Source organism: Bos javanicus, chromosome 10 (assembly GCF_032452875.1).
Source record: "Bos javanicus breed banteng chromosome 10, ARS-OSU_banteng_1.0, whole genome shotgun sequence".
In the NCBI taxonomy this organism is placed as follows: Eukaryota; Metazoa; Chordata; class Mammalia; order Artiodactyla; family Bovidae; genus Bos; species Bos javanicus.
This window is the reverse complement of record NC_083877.1, coordinates 14581937-14600310: the sequence shown is the minus strand read 5'-3', so window position 1 is coordinate 14600310 and position 18374 is coordinate 14581937. Positions and strand designations below refer to the sequence as shown.

The window sequence follows — 18374 nt, the reverse complement described above, 5'->3', positions numbered from 1 at the left end:
TTGGTGGGAGCCAAACAATTTCTCTAGCACACAACTGTGTCAAATGCATGCATGTATTCATTATTGAGAATGAGAGGAAATAGCTTTGATGTAGTGGAAAAAAGAAGATGATAAAAGCACCTCTGCAATATGCGTGTCATTATCAATGGTGGCAGATAGATACAATTGCACAGCCTCCTCTGTGATTAGTAAATATACATATAATTGCTGTGGCCAATTATCAGAAAAATGAGATCGGTAATTACAAGACAGAAAATTAACTAGAACTCTTATTAAGGCTTTGTTTCCAATTCAAACAATTGGAAACTGGTGGAAAATACAATTAAATCAAAAGGAACTGAGGGGGTCAAAGCAGCCCCAAAAAAAAAAAAAAAAAAAAAATCCCAAAGAGGTTAAAAAAAAAAAAAAAGAATGTGAACCAAACGTTTCTTAGTTTTTGCATATCTGTCCTCTTTGAATTGACTGTTCATCCAGAGGAGAGGTAGGCTAGTAATCATAAAGTTAAAATTCTCATCAGTAGAGAAAGGCTTCCAAGAGGAAAACAAAGGGAAATGGGAGCGAAATAAAATCTTGCCTAGTTCAAGGGATTACATGCAGGCGTTACATAGAGAGGACATGAGAAATGGGGGGCTGATGGAATAGTCTGCTCAAAAGAAACAAGGCATACAGTAACATGACAAGTCCTCGATAAAGGAACTATAAAACGGTCACGGAAGTCCTATCAGTTTGAAGAGCAAAAATAAAACATGATATCAATTTCAGCCCAGTCTGTTTTAGGAAAGCCATATATATCACCAACCTGCGAGATTCTACAAGGCCCAGTTCAAGAAGTGACGTTTTACTGCCTCAAACACTGTTAGTAAAAAGATATTTCAAAGTCTGAGGTACGAAAATTATGGACTCTGACCAGGTAGTTAATTTTTTCTAAGTCATTCCTTTCTGAAATTTTTGGGGACGTGGTAGTACTGGAAGTATCTGAGTAGCAGTTGCTTTAAGATGAATGTTTAGGGAAATAAAAGCCTAGTGTCTTAATGTGGCTGAACATTTACCAAGATGGTTAAAATTCTAGACTGGTTTTCTACAAAGATCCTGGTGTAAAACGTGATGCTGATGTGGGCCTCATTTCAAAGTATGATACCAAGAGTAAATTGATGAACTATAGGCAACTTGATGAAGATGTCATTTTAACATGGATGAGAGACAAAACGAGGGAACTGTGACATCTTTGCATGGGTAGTTAATTTTATTTAAGACCTGATATTGTAGCCTGTTAAGTTCCTCATAATATAAAACCAAGGAACACTGGGTGGTACCCATGAATAATTTATTTCACTTGTGAAAATGCCAGCACAAGTCGACTTTGCAGAACCACCGAGTGGATTTTCATCACAGTGGTGCCTGGAAAGAATCGGTCATCAAAGATGCAGGGGGAATTCTAATCTCACATGCATAATGCCAGATACTTCTTTTCATTTTAAAATCCATGTCTCTTGTGTATCTCAGAGGAGAATTTTCTGAGATACAGAAGACTGACTAGTGCCTGGGTGGGTGGGTGTCAAGAATGCTACATGTAGACATGGAGGCAGGGAGTCCTCGGAGAGCCTCCTCCAAACCCACAGAAGCACGCAGGCTGTTAACACCCCAGAGGAACAGACAGATCTGACAGCGGTCACCACGCTGAAGGACTTTTCAGGTATACTTTTCTTGTTTAAAAACAAGCTTAAAAGCAAGTAAAATTAGAAGTTAGTTTAGATCAGGATGCAAAAAAAATCTCCAAGAACCTGTCTATTCTGTTATCTAATTCCAATCTGTGCAAAGGGGATGGGGAGGCTCACAGGAAAGCTGCTCTGGCGTCTCCGTGGCCCCCAGGGAGGGCAAGCAGGCATCCACCTTAGAGTTAGAGCAAGAGAGAGACATACCCAAGGGTTCAGAGCATCTCTGAAGTCCTAATACTTTTGCTGCTACTTATCAGAAATGCTCTCTGTGAAACACGGGTTCAGGCAAAATGAAGAAAAAAATACATTCTAAAAATGTAAATTAGAGAAGCAGTTACACCAACAGCTCAGCACTGGCCGAAAGAGACTCTAAATTGTTAACAGAAGTCACTGTCTTTAGGAGCTTAGGTGCCACACCTCACCGTGAGGGCTTCTGTGGGACACTTCTCTGTTGAACTTCTGAGCATGGAGGTATGGAACAAAAACAGTGGATACAACCTTAACCACAAGTCATGACCTGAGATTCTGGTCCCAAATCAACTTTTAGTGTCCTGCTTAAAGGGACACAATTTCCTTGGAGAAGGAAATGGCAACCCACTCCAGTACTCTTGCCTGGAAAATCCCATGGACAGAGAAGCCTGGTAGACTACAGTCCATGGGATCGCAAAGAGTCGGATATGACTGAGCAACTTCACTTTCACGGGACACAAGCTGGATCTTGTTACAGAACAGGCAACTGATGTATTAAAAACTGCCGTGGCCATTTCAGTAAGCAATTCTGGTCATCACGGAGTACAGCCTTCAAGTCTCAGAGGTTTTGTGAACTACCTGGCCAGCCCCTCGTGCTAAACGACTGCAGCGCAAGCAGGCGGCAAGCTAGGGAACTGTGAAGGACAACAGGAAGAAGGTTTGAGTGATGCCTTTGCCTTGTGAATAATGAACGGTTCAGGAAGGTCAACCCATTACAACAGAAACTGTTTAATTATTAATTATGCACAATCTATGAGCAAAAGGACAAGTTCAGAATGTTTAATGTATGCTAACTTCAGCTGGACTCTCTCTGGGCATTTTGTTATTAGCACTTGTCAGCAAGGTACTCAAGCATAAAGAAAGGTAAGCAGCAGAAAATCTGAGTGTGTGTATGTGTGCGGACCTGCAATGAGGAGGGGCAGGGAAGGAGGTCCAACTCCAACCATAGCTGCTAGTTCCGCTGCAGAGTAAGGATGCCAAAAAACTGCACTCTGTTACCTTGAGAACAGGCAGGTAAGTTGGACACTCCAAACAGAGACAACACAAATGAGAAAAACACTTTTGAAATGACTTACTTAAAAAGGAAATCATTATTTCAAAGGCATAGTTTTTTTTTTAAACCATGATGTTTCTTGGCTTTAAAGGATCTGTGTTATGTTCACACACACGCTAGTGTGCACCCACGCGCGCGTGCGCGCACACACACACACACACACTCAGTAGTGCATGTAAAACTGGCAGAATCTGAATAAACTCAGTGGATTATATCAGTGTCAATTTCCTGGTTGTGATATTGTACTGTACTTCCGAACTGTTACCACTGGGGGAAACTGGGTTAAGGATGCACAGGATGTCTTTACATTATTTCTTGTAACTGCATGTGACTCTAAAACGATGTCAAAATAGAAAGTTTAAAAGTTAAAAGGTAAGGAGTTTTTTTTTTTTTTTTAAACTCATTGAGGTCCAGGTTTTTAGTAGAGTTCTGTTTTGAATAATGGAGAAGCCTGGTATAACTATTCAATTGGAAAAAAGGTTGAGGAACCTTTGCTTTAAAAATGTACCTGAGGATTTAATTTTTGCCTTTAATTCATAATAAAAGATGACAATGGAATCTGACAATGATGTGGTGGTGAATTCAGACACTGATAGGCAGAGACACAAAATACTGTATAAAAATGATACAACCATTCATTACTTATTTATTGCTTCATTCATTCAACAATTTTCTTGACCCTCTACCATATCAAAGGTCCTTGGGTGGGCACTGCAAGATGACTGATACTTAATCTACACCCTGGAAGAATTAGTGTTGTTCAAGGAGATAAGATGTGCACTGCTAAGAATGATGGGGAAGAAACTAGGAGAGTCTAGAGGGCTGGAATATACCATCTTTGGTTTCCTACTTTCTTCCATCCTGACTGCCAGAGAAGCACCTAGGGGTGAAGGGACCTTGAACATCTTAATCTGTGTTATGTTTCCTTCTTGTGTGCAAGAGACATTCCTCCAAACCAAGATTTTACACTTACTTGGAGTAAAACAGAAAGAAGATAGTAGGACAAATTCTCAAGAATCTCAAGGTGTTGGCCACACTAGTGAATTCTGAGGTCACCTGTGCTGTGATTAGTAGATTAAACCAGACAAGTTAAGCGAAATATGGCCATCCTTTCTAACAGCCTATTTATAGACTTCTTGGTGTCAAGCCATCAAGCCAATAGGTAATTAACATCAGATAGTCACCTATGGTCTGCCCAGAACTGAGAGCTATGCTCTAACATTTTAAAACTAATTCAAGCCTCATGTTCCTTTGGCCTGGCTCCTGCACACTGGCGTTCATACTGATTGGCATAGCTCTCCTAGCTTGCTCCATGTCTGTCCACAATGCTGAGGTGGAAGAGTGTCTGTGATTCCAGTGGCTTCATGTCAGACTGTGTACGACATTTTGCTTTATCAGATCTCAAGTTGTTTTTTGATCCTCCCCTGTTCACTGCCTTAAAGTGGTATCTTTGTGAAACAACTGGCAGGATCCACAGGGCAAATCTGCTCTTGACTGGGGAGGAAACCTTGCTTGCTCGGCCGGGGCTGGGGTGTGGGGAAGACACACACACAAACAAAAGAACAGAACCCTCGCCTTTAAAGGTCTCCACAGGGGCTTCCCTGGTAGTCCAGTGGCCAAGATCCTGCATTCCCAATGCAAGGGGTCCAGGTTCCATCCCTGGTCAGGGAACTAGATCCCACATGCTACAACTAAGGCTCAGCACAGCCAAATAAATACATATATTAAAAACAATCTCCACAGAAGTCATCTCCAAACCAAAAATCTACCCCTCTGAAGTGTAAGCCAATGGGAGATTCTGGGAAATTAGCTCAGTTTTAATATTTTGAAGGTTCTCAATGTTCACATCTGTAAGTTTCTGCTATAACCGACTGTAGCCAGTGGGGGAAAAAGGCAGTCACATCTCATCAGAGAGAGGTGGAAAATGGACAGACAAGTGCTCAGTCAGAGAGTAATTCAGCCTGGTTAATATATTAGTAAATCAGAATTCCACACCAGGCTTATACAAATTCAATCAATGCTTGTTCAGAACACTTAGTTTACTTAAAAATGTGGTCACTTTGTCAGGGAACAATAAGTGTTTTGACCCTAAAGTCTATTTTTGATTTCACCATCAGATAGAACTGATCTCATCTGCAGGATGCAATGATGGACAGCACTGGGGTGAGAAAGAGGCTTTGAGTTTAGGAAGGCTTGCAGATGGACGTCATCAGAAAAGGAAGCCTCTGACCCTCTTCAGCTGGAGACCACGGAGCCCTTGTCTTACTCATCTCACTCCACATCAAGACTTGAGCAGAGAAAGTGAAAGATGATTCAATTTCCATGCCGGGTCACCCCATGCTCTGGGTTGCCAGAAGTGACAAATTACACGTGTGGGCATTTGGGTGTGAAGTTCTATCCACTGGGTCCTGGCTGACAGTATCAGCTCATTTAACTTGTCTCAGGTGGACCTGGAACCAGGGGCAAAAGGCTAGAATTTTCACCACTGAAACATCCACCTTACCCGCAAACTGTTAAATCATAGGATAACCAGATACTAGCCAAGAGAACATCACGACCAGACGGCTTATAAAAAACACAAAATATAAATAAACAGTTCTAAAGGAACCTCTGAAATTTGAGATTATGCAGTCCCCACCCTCCTCCCCATTTTCTCCTAAATGTTTTGGCAGTTCTTCAGTACTGGGATAAAACAGAAGATAAACTTTGTCATTTATGTCAAAACTAACCCTTTCTTTTTTTTTTTTTGTCATTTAAAAGACTTACATTTACTCAGATATTTTCTAAACATATGGCAAAGATCTTTGTGTTTCATAAAATTCCTTGAAAATTAGTAGGTGGAAAACTTGAAATGGATTAATCTCTTAAAACCATATTTGCAGTTGCTTCTTTTCCCAAGTCAACGAACATCTTTTTTCCTCTTTTTATTTTAGGTCTCTTGTTGGTCATAAGCTATAGTTCACAGTATTGTTTAGAGGAGCCTATCTGATGGTACACACACATATACAACAGACACACTGACATTCATATCTGTCTTCCTTTTCAATGGGTTAGGCATAGCAGAAAGAAACATGTTTGTCTCACACCAAAGGGATTTCATTTACAAAAGTAAACCTGTTATTGTTCCCTACCACTCTCCCTGTAGCCTCCCAATGCATTTCTATTGCTTTTTCATAAAACACTGGTGCAAATAATCAAGCATGACCACTGACATCCACAAGATTGAGTTTTAGGAACCATTAAATGAGCTCACCCTCGTGGGAAGCCTCCTGTTCAGGCCAGTCTAAAGGTAATTATTCAGCAATTCCTACCTGTGGTTTTACCTAATCCCTATATAGTGTTTGAATTTCATATACTGGTAAGGTTAGTTTTTTTTCCTCAGGAAAAGTCCAGCTTACACATGTTTGATCCAAGACCTAAATTATAATGTTAATGTACACACTACCATTTCACCAGGCTCTATGTGTAGGAGTGCTGATTAAAAGCAATCTTAAAGGTAGATCATAAACTATATTAAACAAAAATGCAAGAGGAAAATCCAGGAGTGAAAGAGCTCTTAACAGTTCCTAAATGAAAGGAATTATTCCTTTTTTCATTGGTAAAGGGTTAACATTGAAACAGCTGAACTACATCCACATACTGTTCAAGGGCAAGAACCTGGCAGGTCCGTGTCCTGAAAAATCAACAAGCCAGAACGCTATCCAGATAGACTCAGGGAACTTGCTGAAATCCAAAGTCCCCATCACCACACTGTGTGTCCTCCTGAACGTTCACTCAACTGTTAGTTAAAATAATTACTGCCGGTGCCACCCACACTGCCAGCTACAGATACAGGAAAGAACAGAACTTCCAGCGGCTTCACGGTGCAGGAGTGTCGGCCGTATCTGCTTACACATTTTTATAAACCAATTCAAAGGTGATGTCAGCTGCGAGTCGCAGGTTGAGAATTGTATGTCAAATTGTGCCATACCTGGTCCCATACAATAAACACAAAGACAAGAGGATTGAAAGCTGGCTAAAGGAGATACTGAATCAGTTTAAAATTAGCCAGTATGAGAGGAACAAAGAGAGGAACAGAGGGGGAGGAAGGGAGAGGAAGTGAAAAAAATAGAACTACATACTGTGAAATGAACAAGTTCAGTTAGAACGTTCATCAGGATTTGGAAAATCATAATGCCATCTGCTACTCTGGACCTCAGAACATCAGGGATCTCATGGGCCCAGACGCTTCCATTTCCAGGAGGAAGGAAGGAGCTTAACACTCCCTGGAATGCTGCCTCCGTTCTGGAATGGAGGCAACACCCCAGCCGACCAGTTTGGACTCTTTTGAGAACATTTGTACAGCTCACAGACATGTTTCCCCTGGTTTAGGGAAAATTAACGGCAGGCAAAATGATTACAGCGACTCGGCAGTGAGGCAGAGCAGTGCCCCAGCCCGAGCTGCTGCGTAACTGACCCTGGCATCCAACGTGGGCTCGGGGTGTATAGGTCCCATCACGGTGGATTAAACGAGCACTGTCCTACGGCTGGATAAGACTTCACAATAGAGCAACACATGTTAAATGACAGCAGCCAAAACTGGCCCCACCAGGCAACTGCCCATTCACAGAAGCTATTCACGAGCCTTCACCACCAAGAAATTAATTCATTAATAATACATCAGGCTTCGTGGACAATTCAAAGAAAACAACACAAAGCTACTTGTTCAATGACTGAAGATGCAGAATTTTCCCTGTCTAAAAAAACACACTAATCTAATTGACTTACCAAGATCAAGATCATAGGGATGTTTATGCTAATATTTTGATTAGTAAAAAAGAAGTAAAAAAAAAAAAATCTATCCACTGAATTCATTCAGTGCCACTAAGAATAAAAATATATATATTTTTCAGCAGTAGCTAATAAAATCTGATTTTATATAGCTGTATTTAAAAATTATTTTTTCCCACTTTAAACGACTATATTTTTCAGACTATCAGGAAAATTTCTGTTTTTAACTTGCTTCTTCTGTTACATTTTAAAAATTTCCTTCCTTCTTTCTCCTTCCTCCCAACAACTCATAAATATGAATTAAATATAATTATAAATGAACAGAACATTAACTTTTGGATTACTGCTGTGTTTTGGTAGAATGTTAATGTCATTTCTAAAGAAACAGTTATTAAAAAAAAGAAACAGTTATTACCAAAAGAAAAAGTAATTACTAAAGGAATCATGGCCTTAATGCTAACCTATTTTCAATCTTCAAACCACTCAAACTGCATTAATTTAAACATACTAGACTTTTCAAAAGAAGTATTAGATTTCAAAAGATTGCCTTACATAAAAGAGGAATATCGGTTTTCAGGATCCCAATTATACATTCCCGACATTCTGAGACAGAGATCTGGTTAACAATACTGCAGGAGGATACAACTATTATGTATCTACTTGTATTAACTTACCAAGTTTCTAATGCCTCCCAGTCATTAAGTTGTACAAGTCACAAATAACATGAAATCCCACATCATCAACACCCATTTAAGCCAGTGGTTAGAGTGCCAGCCACTGTGGTGGGAAGCTCCAGGCAGGCATGGGTTGTCAGACAGCTCAGGCCATCGACTCTTGTCTCACTTAAACTACCTGCAATTTACGTTCTATGAAAGCAACCGGCCACCCTAGGATGCTGGAAGCAGGGTGGGGGTATTCCTTTTACTCTTGGCTAACTTCAGAAATCAGAATTATGGTGAAGGCCCTCGGGCGAAAAATGAATGGGTATTATTCCCTCTGGAGCTGGTTAATACCACTCTTTGAATTCCAAGGAGGTATTATGAGACAGCCAAGTTCACACATCCACACCCCTACCTCCACTCCCAGAAAGCACCTATGTGCATACCCTAGCAGCTTCCCAGTTAACCAGCCCTCAGTCAACCTAAGAAGGAGTGATTCTCCATGAAGGAATTTTTAAAAGGTAATAGTGGTTTAATAGCCAATCCTTTTGTATACATAAATCTTTCTAAAAGAAGTCAATCTCCTCCCTGCCAACTTAAACAGAATATGCAGAAGAGAATTCAATTCTTTTTTACAGGCATGGAGTCATTCTTATAGACAGTGCTGTGTTGTAATATACTTCTGCCCTGGGGGCATGTCTGCAATGCTTTCTAAGTTGTCTTCTTTTACAGTTTTGAAAAATAATCTCTCCCTTTGATGCCAGAATGTTCAGCTGTCACTTTTTGCTTCTATCAAGGCAGTTACAGTGTAATAAAAAGAGCTGTGTCCTTTGGCCCCCAGTTTCCTCATCTGTAAAACAGTGTAGTGGGAAAGCAATGTGACATTGGGAACACAGTGGAAAACAGCTGGTAAATCATAAAGGTTAAGGCCAGACTTGTGAGTTTTGATAAAGGACTGTATTTATTAGCTAAGTATCTCCTCATCATACACTATTACTTTTTGGATTTGGTTTTCTGAGTCTTAAAAAAAGTAGTAACTTCTTATAATTACACATAAATTTCATTCAACAAATACTTATGAATAGATACAGTACTAGGAAGACAGGCGATAAAAAAGCCTGGGAACTTAAAACTTTAGCTGATGTATTTCTTATAATTGAGTCTGAAACAGGAATTGATAGTTTTTCAAAAAATAACTTTATTTATTTTTGACTGTGTTGGGTCTTTGATGCTGTGTGGGTTTCTGTCTAGTTGCACAAAGCAGGGACTACTCTCTAGGTGTGGGTGTGGACCTCTTATGCAGTGGCCTCTCTTGTTGCAGAGCATGGGCTCCCGGCCACGTGGGTTTCAGGACCTGTGGCTCGTGGGCTCTAGAGCACAGGCTCAGTAGCTATGGCGTGTGGGCTTAGTTGCTCTGAGGCATGTGGGATCTTCCCGGATCAGGCATTGAACCCGTGTCTCCTGCATTGGCAGGTGGGTTCTTTACCACTGAGCCTCCAGGTAAGCCCGGAATTGAGTTTTGAACGAGGTGCTTAGTGCTGTCCTATGAACAAAACGCTAATTATCTCCTCTGTATGTGTGTGTCTGTGCCCCATCTCAGTGAGGCCCTGACTGCCCATGCCAAACGCTTCTCCTCTGATTCCATCCTCCCACTCTCCCCTACGTCCAATTATTCACCAAATTCAGTTTATTCTATTTCCTAAACACCCTGCAAACATGCTAAGGCTGTCCTAGTGAAAAGTCTGCATACTTTCTGATCAAGACTATAAGCACAGTAAATTCCTGTTGTTCCCAATCCACTTTCCACAAGCCCGTCAGAGTGACTTTTCTAAAACACAAATCTGGTTCTGTTGATTCTCTGCTTAAAACCCTTTCACCCACCCCCTCCTCTTTCATTTCTGCAAATGCTTTTGGGTACAATGTTTAAAGATTTTTCTAAACCTGGCTGTTGCTTCATCTGTTTTAATACTTTGCCAAGCACTGCAGCCATGCTGAACTCCATATGGGCCTCAAGTATCTGTGAGGCCAACTCCTACTGGCCCTGGGGCTTCCTTTCTCTGTAGAGCCCATTGGTATATTACCACCCGCTTCATTACAAGCTCTCTTCTCTGTGTATCCCCTGCACCTTGTCTACACTTTGGGTACACATGGAATTTATAAGGGGGCTTCCCAGGTGACTCAGTGATAAAGAATCTGCCTGGCAATGCAGGAGACGCTAGAGACTTGGGTTCGATCCCTAGTCAGGAGGATTCCCTGGAAGAGGAAATGGCAACCCACTCCAGGATTCTTACCAGGAAAATCCCATGGACAGAAGACTCTAGAATTTATTGGCTGCAAACATCATTAAATGTCTTATCATACATGCTCATTTATGTGAGTAGGTAAAACAGCAGTCACTGTACTCCTCTGAGAGCTCATCAAGTCTCATACCACTTACACTAGCTACAGTTTAAAGCTGGTGATGGCAGGGAAGCCTGGCAGGCTACAGCCCATGGGGTCGCAAAGAGTCGGAAGTGACTGAGCGACTGAACTCAACTCAACTCATATATGATTGCTTACGAGCCTGTCCCCTTAACTAAAGCAGAGCCTACTGGCAATTGTATCTTAACTAATTCCCTATCCCCTGTACCTAACTCTGGGATTAATACAGGTTTACAGAATGATTGTTTGGGCTATAATCAGTGGTTTTCAAACTGTCATCTAAGGAACTCTAAGGACTTTTATGTGGTTGCCAGAGGTGGGATGGGGACAGTGTGGAGATCTAAGCTTCCTAACCTGTGATCAAACCAGAAAGGCCTCAAAGTTAAAATATATATATATACACACACACACACACACACATATATGTATATATATATTTTAACTTTCATGTGTCAAAGGACACCATCAAGAAAGTGAAAAAACAATCCATAGTATGGGAGAGAAGATTTAGAATCGAGTATCCAGAGTACATAAAGAACTCTAAGAACTCAAAACTAGTAATTTAAAAATAAAAAACAATTTAAAAAGAGAAAATGCACTTGAATAGAAGTGAAAAGAAGATATTCAAACAATTAATAAACACATGAAAATATGCTCAATATCATTAAGTCATAAGGGAAATGCAAATCAAAACCACAATGAGAGACTACTTCATATCCATCAGAATGACTACAATTAAAAAAAAAACAAAACTGAAAATAACAAGTGTTGACAAGAACATGGAGAAATCTGAATCCTCATACATTGCTGATGGGAATGTAACATGGTACAATTGCTGTAAAATGCAGTTTGGAAGTTCATCAAAAAGTGAAATACAATGTTAATACACATATAAGAGAAAACAAAGGTATAAAGGATGTACAGAAAGAGTGTGATCGGGCCCACCACTGGATAGGTGACTATGGGTGACCCTGGCATTTTCCTGTACTTTACTTGCCTATGGTTTTCTAAACATGTACTACTTGGATAATATTAAGCAATAAACGCTGTTAAAATGAAAAAAAAAAAAAAGTTAAACAGGATTTTCGTGTGACCCAGCAATTCCACTATGGGGTACATATAACCAAGAGATTTAAAAACATACATCCACATATAAATTTGTACACAAATGTTCACAGCAACATTATTCCTGATAGTCAAAAAGTGGAAACAGCCCAAATGTTAATCAACTGATGAAAGACAGACAAAAATGTGGTACATCCATACAAGGGAGTGTTACCTGACCATAAATACGGACAAATACCTCAACATGGATGTACCTTGGAAATATTACGCTAAATGAAAGAAACCAAACACAAAATGCCAGATATTACATGTCCAATTTTATATTAAATGTCCACAACAGGGAAATTCACAGAGAAGGAAAATAGATTAGTTAGTGGTTGCCAGGGATTGGAGGAGAGAGAGGTACCAGGAGTTACTATTAACAGGTACTGGGTTTCTTTGTGAAGTGATGAAAATGTTCTGGAACTGAACTGTACACTTTATAAGAACAGATTTTATGTTATATAAATTATACCTCAATACAAATGTCAAAGTTAAAAAATAGAAAACAGAAATAAGTTTCTCTATGATGATCTGTACTTAGCAGTCCTTTTCAGCTGGACAGGACATTCCACACATTTATTCTGATGCCAGAACCACCCTTATCTTGATTACTGTAACTTGTAATATGTTTCAAACTCAGGAAGTTTGAATCCTCTTTGTTTTTTCTCCCCCTGAGACTGCTTTGGATACTCTGACTCCTCTGCATTTCCATATAAATTCTGGGATCAACTCGTTCATTTCTACAAGAATCCACTGGGATTGTATTGAGTCTTTAGAGCAGTTGGGAGGTACTGCCATCTTAACAGCACTAAGTCTTCCATTCCATGAATCTGGGATATTTTTCTGTTAAAGTCTTTTAATTTCTTTCAAACATGTTTTGTAATTTTCAATGTGGAAGTTTTCTACTTCTGTTAAATTTATTCATGACTATTTGATCATTTTTGATGCTAACTAACTTGAATTGTTTTCTTAATTTCACTTTTGAATCACTCATTTTGGGTTACTAATATGAAGAGTTACAACTGATTTTTCTAGCTGTGGCAAGCGGGCGCTACCCTCGAGTTGTGCTGTGCAGGCTTTTCACTGTGTGGTTTCCCTTGTTGCGGAGCACATGCTCTAAGGCTCTAAGGCTGCAGTGGTCTGTCATGAGGGCTCTGTAGTTGCGGCTCGTGGGCTCTGGACCACAGGCTCAGCAGTTGTGGCGCATGGGCTTAGATGTCCTGTGGCATGTGGAATCTTCCTGGACCAGGCAGGGATTGAACCCATGTCCCCTGCACTGGCAGGCAGAGTCTTAACCACTGGACCAGCAGAGGAGTCTCACAACCAATTTTTTTGTGTTGATTTTATAACCTATTATGTAGAAGATACTTCTGATCATGACTTACAGGAATTCACTTTTTCCTAGTAAAAGGAATAAGTAAACAGAGGTATATATCAGAAATTTGTTAACTGTCCTGCTGAGCACCTACAGATGTTAGAGAGAAATTTATTTTTAGCTGTAATATGCTTGAAATACATATATATATACTCAGAGTAATAATCCATTTTTTTTCTGGCTGTCATATTTTAGATATCCTGAACATTATGAAATACATCTGTGAACTCAAAAATGACTTGCCAGACAGTTTCAAGCCCTTCTGTCTGACATTGGACCTTGTGAACTTCTATTCATGCTTTAGGACCTAGCTTAAATGCCACGTCTCCTCAAGGCCCTCTCTTAATCTACCCCCAGAACACATACTCTTCTGGTAGAACAAACCCTCCTGTTCCTGGGTTGTACAGTACTCACCCTATGCGGAAGCATAATTACTCATTTCCGCACCATTATCTTTTCCAAGTCTGTGGCTGGGTAGGCTCACGGGGGAAGTGCCCACTTCAATCTTTGTAGTTTCCAGCACCTCAATTCACTGATTTCCTGGCTGGCTCCAGCCAGCCCTGGATTTCGGTGACTCAGCTATCACCTCTCTGTTCCCATCTACCATCACCAGTGTGGCCAGTCCTTTGTTGCCAGTCAAACTGGGAGCCCAGGTGCTAGGGAGAGCTCTGGATGGCTACATAGCCTCCTGGGTCCTGGCACACCGCATTGGCCCAGGATCTGCGACTGTGCCTCTGCCTTTCTACCCTGACTCACCTAATTTGCAGTTGACCTGGGAGCCTTGCCCAGAAGCCCAATTCCCTCTGGTCTTGGAGGCTGTCCTGAGCATGGTCTGGTCAACTTGGGCTAGTATACAGTCGACACTTTTGAGAACTATCTGCTGAAATGAATGAACACATGTCCACTCATTTTACTTCATCAGTCTTATTTGCTCTTCTCAGATGAGTGTGTTTGACCTTACACATAGCACTTGGGTATCCAATTTCATTTGATACCTTTCAGTTTTGCTATCAGTCACTGTGAGGAGTGTAAAGACTGAAGACAAGATGATCAGATCATCAGGCTAACAAGGAGTCACTGACAAGAATGTTAGTAGTCACTAACAAGTCAAGTCACCACAGAAAACAGAGGTGATCACAAGAGAGAACACAAGAAAAGCATGAAGCAGATCAGCATATCCTTGTAGGGCCATTTAGTCTGGGAGCAAATGGTTCTATACACCTCAAAAAGCCCAAGCATACTGCTGAGTGCCAAAGCAAAATAACACAGGCAAAATGGCTAGGAAATTCACTAAAAGAGAAAGGCAGGATCCCCACAATTCTATAACCCTATAGGACATCAATACATCAAAGTTTAGTTCAGTGCTGTGTTCAAAACATGGACCTGAGTCATCAAGAAAAGGTTACGATACAATGAAACCTTTATATCAGTGAAAAATGGAATGCACCACACTTTATCAATAGGGTGCCAAAAGCAAAAACATTTTAGAAACATTCTTTCTTTCTTTTTTTTTTTATGTGTTCATTTACTTTAATAACACTACATTTACCATGTTATCACCATGGAATGTAAATTCAGGTTAGACGAGAATTCACAAGTACAACAAAGCATTCTGTGATATACCAAAGTTTGTATAATGTCTGACCAAACCAGCTTGCTCATCAATGACTTCCATTGTAGGGATTTTATTTAGTTGATACTTTTGGAGAAAATAAACATACTGCACACATTTAAAAAGTGTTTTTCATTTACCTTTGCATTAGCACTTAAAATACATGTTTCAAAATAATTTAAAATTATTCTAATATAACAGCAGCAAAATATAATTCTGCAATTACTAAAGAGCTAAAAGGGATCCACAAGTTAAGTTACTCTCATGTTTATGATTCTAAAATAAATACTACTTCAAAGTGGCTCTGTTACCAGCTTTTTAGTTTTGGTTTAAAAACACACACAGACTTGCAGGGAGGTTTATAATGTTGTATTCCATGCACTGTTCTGAAAGGGTTCCTCAACAGCCAACCAGCCCTTAAAACAGTACTCAGTCCACAAGGCCGTCAGAAAGTTACATTAACTGGGGTAAATAGGATTCCTACATTACATCAAAAGCATATGATATTCTGCAGCAACTGGGAGCATTTTCAGGATTGACATGTTGTCTTCTTTAGAACTAATTTCAACAGAAGAGTTTAAGAAGGTGGACAGGTACCACTATCAAGTGTATTTAAAAGTGACATGTTTCTTTTGTGCTGGTCTGACTCCCCTGAATGACCTAGCTAGTGAACTAGTCACCAGTAACTTGGTCACCAGGCAAATCAAGCCTGCAAGAAAGGAGGCCAATTTTCAAATTACCATGTTCTTGTCTGACTCAAACAATTTATTTTCAGCATAAACATATAACCTCAATATGAGATGTCTAACTAAAGCAAGCACCACCAAGACGACCAAGATAGCGTCTCCTCTTCTAAGGTTTAGGTTTCCCCCAGAATTCTTGATACAGGGAATAGCCCATACCAAGAGTCATTGCTCCCACAACAAAGCCTTGGGCTGCCACACGCATGTGGATCAGGTGAACAGACATTTTAGTATGTCCCCTGCTCTTCAATCTATATAATCCATATGCAACAATTGCTGCAAAACCTGCCATTCCAATGGGGACAAATGGTGCCTCTCTAGCTTTTCGGATAAGTTTAGATCCCTGATCTTCATCATATGAAGAAAGAGAAATATCTGTGTCGCTTGACATAGTGATTGAAGACTCTTCAGACAACTTCAAGACGTTTCAGGTTCCTACCGTATTCTCAGAAACATTCTTTCTAAAAGTGCACATTTTCTCACTGATGTCAGAGCTTAAAGCAGTTATCAGTTACCTTGACAGTAAGGGCCCCCTTATCTCCCAAAGACATCAGATGGCCAAGGCAACACGGCACACACAGACACACAAGACTGACAGCAAACTGCAGTACTTTACAACTCAGGCATTCAAGGACTTGCAGTGGACCTCGTTATAAGTTTTACAGTAAGAAGTTCTTTTGAGAGAAGCAACTCTGAGGCAAATACGGTGACTCTAAGACAGCACTCACATGCTGAGTTAGCCAGGTCCAAGCTGGATAAACTGCACCCCCCTCCCCCCGCCGCCCTCCTGGTTCTTTGGCTACCCTTCCAGTTCCTATTCTGTGGTTCAAATTTCATGTTCATGGCTCTTACTCCTCTGGTTTAACTTTTGTTGTCTTCTATCTGGATCTAAAATGGCTAACTCGCTTTGTCCCACAATTCCATCTCCTGACTCCCAACTCCTGAGGTTCACCCCTGGCCACTCTAGCACCACCTCCTATCCACATGATGTTGTTTTATTACTTCTTCATTCTTTGCCAGGCCATGCTAGGAGGTCAAGGGACAGCCACATAATAATAAATAAAGTACATTACACTGGGCTTTGCTTATTAGCTATTTTGTACATGACTCCAAATATACCCATCTTATCTGAATTACATTCCTTTGAGGGTGGTCCTTTTTGATTGTTAATTTTTTCCTAAGAGAAACAGTATAGGCTCATTGGAGAGCCATTTTATAATGGGGTATATTCCATACCCAAGGAGTAAGATGGTTCAAATCCTGGCTGGTTATACTGACTCAGAAATAGAAGCCCTAAATGTCAGATGTTAATGAAGATAGATAGTTAATTGTCCTCTGGGATCCACAAGGGCAGACTTAGGCATTATATTAATAGAAGAGGTTCTCAAACTCTATTGTGCAAAATTACTTGGGAAGCTAGGAAAATGTAGATTCCTGGGCTCTGTTCCTAGAAGGTCAAATTCAGTGATTTAGGTCCAAGAGTCTGCATTTTAAACAACTGTCTTAGATAATCCTGATGTAGTTAGTCCTTGAACTACCCATACCCTTTGAGAAGCACTGTTTTACAGCAATGAGAAATCTAACAACCGTGGGACAAGCACAGTAATGAAAGGATCCCACCAAACCCTCCTTTCTTAGAAGCTATGACGCACCTTGCCTAAGGCAGGTCATCTGGCCAACTCATTCCTAATACTCTTATTACCAACCATCAGCTGGTTCCAAGATCAACTTCTGTTTGTTTTAAAGATATATGTGAATTTCCCAAGTCTTCATAAAAAAAGATATCAATGTTTTTAGATGTCTTAAGTTACAGTTTTCTCTCACCTGAGGAAGAAGCACTATAAAGAAAAACATACTATTTAAGTTATAAGCTATTGTCCTTCATCACATAGACCTTCTCTCCTTAGAAAATCTCCCTATGATGATTTCAAAAGTCTCAAGATTTTGCCCAACTCAAACAAGTAAAATATTTTACAATTAATAGCAATCACCGCTACTTTAAATAAGGAATACAAATATCCACTTGATCCAGAAAATCTTCAAGTGAGCGCTCCAGCAATACCTGTATTATTGGAGAATATATCTGTACCTGAATGTTCTGATGCCCAAGAGTCTGGCAGACCAAGAACAGTAGAGCCCAGGAAATGTGGCAGGCTGCGCACTTGACTGGGTAGGCCAAATTTCCCGGGACACTTTCCTAAGCAATCCTGAAGGGGGAGCTCAGGAAAATCAGTTTAATTAGGAGAATTCTGATGGGGATGGGAGGCCTTCAGAATCTAAGATGACAGAAGACATTGATGAGCTGTTAGATCCAGGAGGTCTGTCTGATATTTGAGATAATGGGGCCTCCATTTGTTTCCGGATGGTGCCTTCATTTTTGCACTAACATGGTTTATGGCTTGCATGGGATATATGGACTGACTGATGCAGCCATTAAGGATGCTGGAGCCCATTCTTACTATTGTTGTGATATGTGTATGTGTTTGTTTTTTTCCTAGGAGGATCTTTATTTTTTCTCCCAAATCTCATAACTGGTTATACAGATGTTTAATTGAGAGGAATAATTATGAATTACGATTTTTTTTCTTTCAAACTTTCCTATCTGAAACATTTATCGCCTTCACTACAGGCATTTCAAATATTGTAAAATTAAAGTTTAAAAAATAAAC

At 40.2% G+C, this 18374-nt stretch overlaps 2 protein-coding genes across 3 annotated transcripts in view; both read right to left on the bottom strand.

Moving 5' to 3' along the window:
* MAP2K5 (mitogen-activated protein kinase kinase 5) overlaps positions 1 to 18374 on the bottom strand; it is a 271699-nt gene that overhangs the window by 47650 nt on the left and 205675 nt on the right. The gene's annotated exons all lie outside the window — the stretch shown is intronic.
* LOC133255676 (HIG1 domain family member 1A, mitochondrial-like) lies at positions 15788 to 16172 on the bottom strand. The gene has a single exon (XM_061430174.1). It carries the CDS (start codon positions 16094 to 16096, stop codon positions 15815 to 15817), a length of 282 nt encoding a protein of 93 aa, XP_061286158.1. The 5' UTR covers positions 16097 to 16172; the 3' UTR covers positions 15788 to 15814.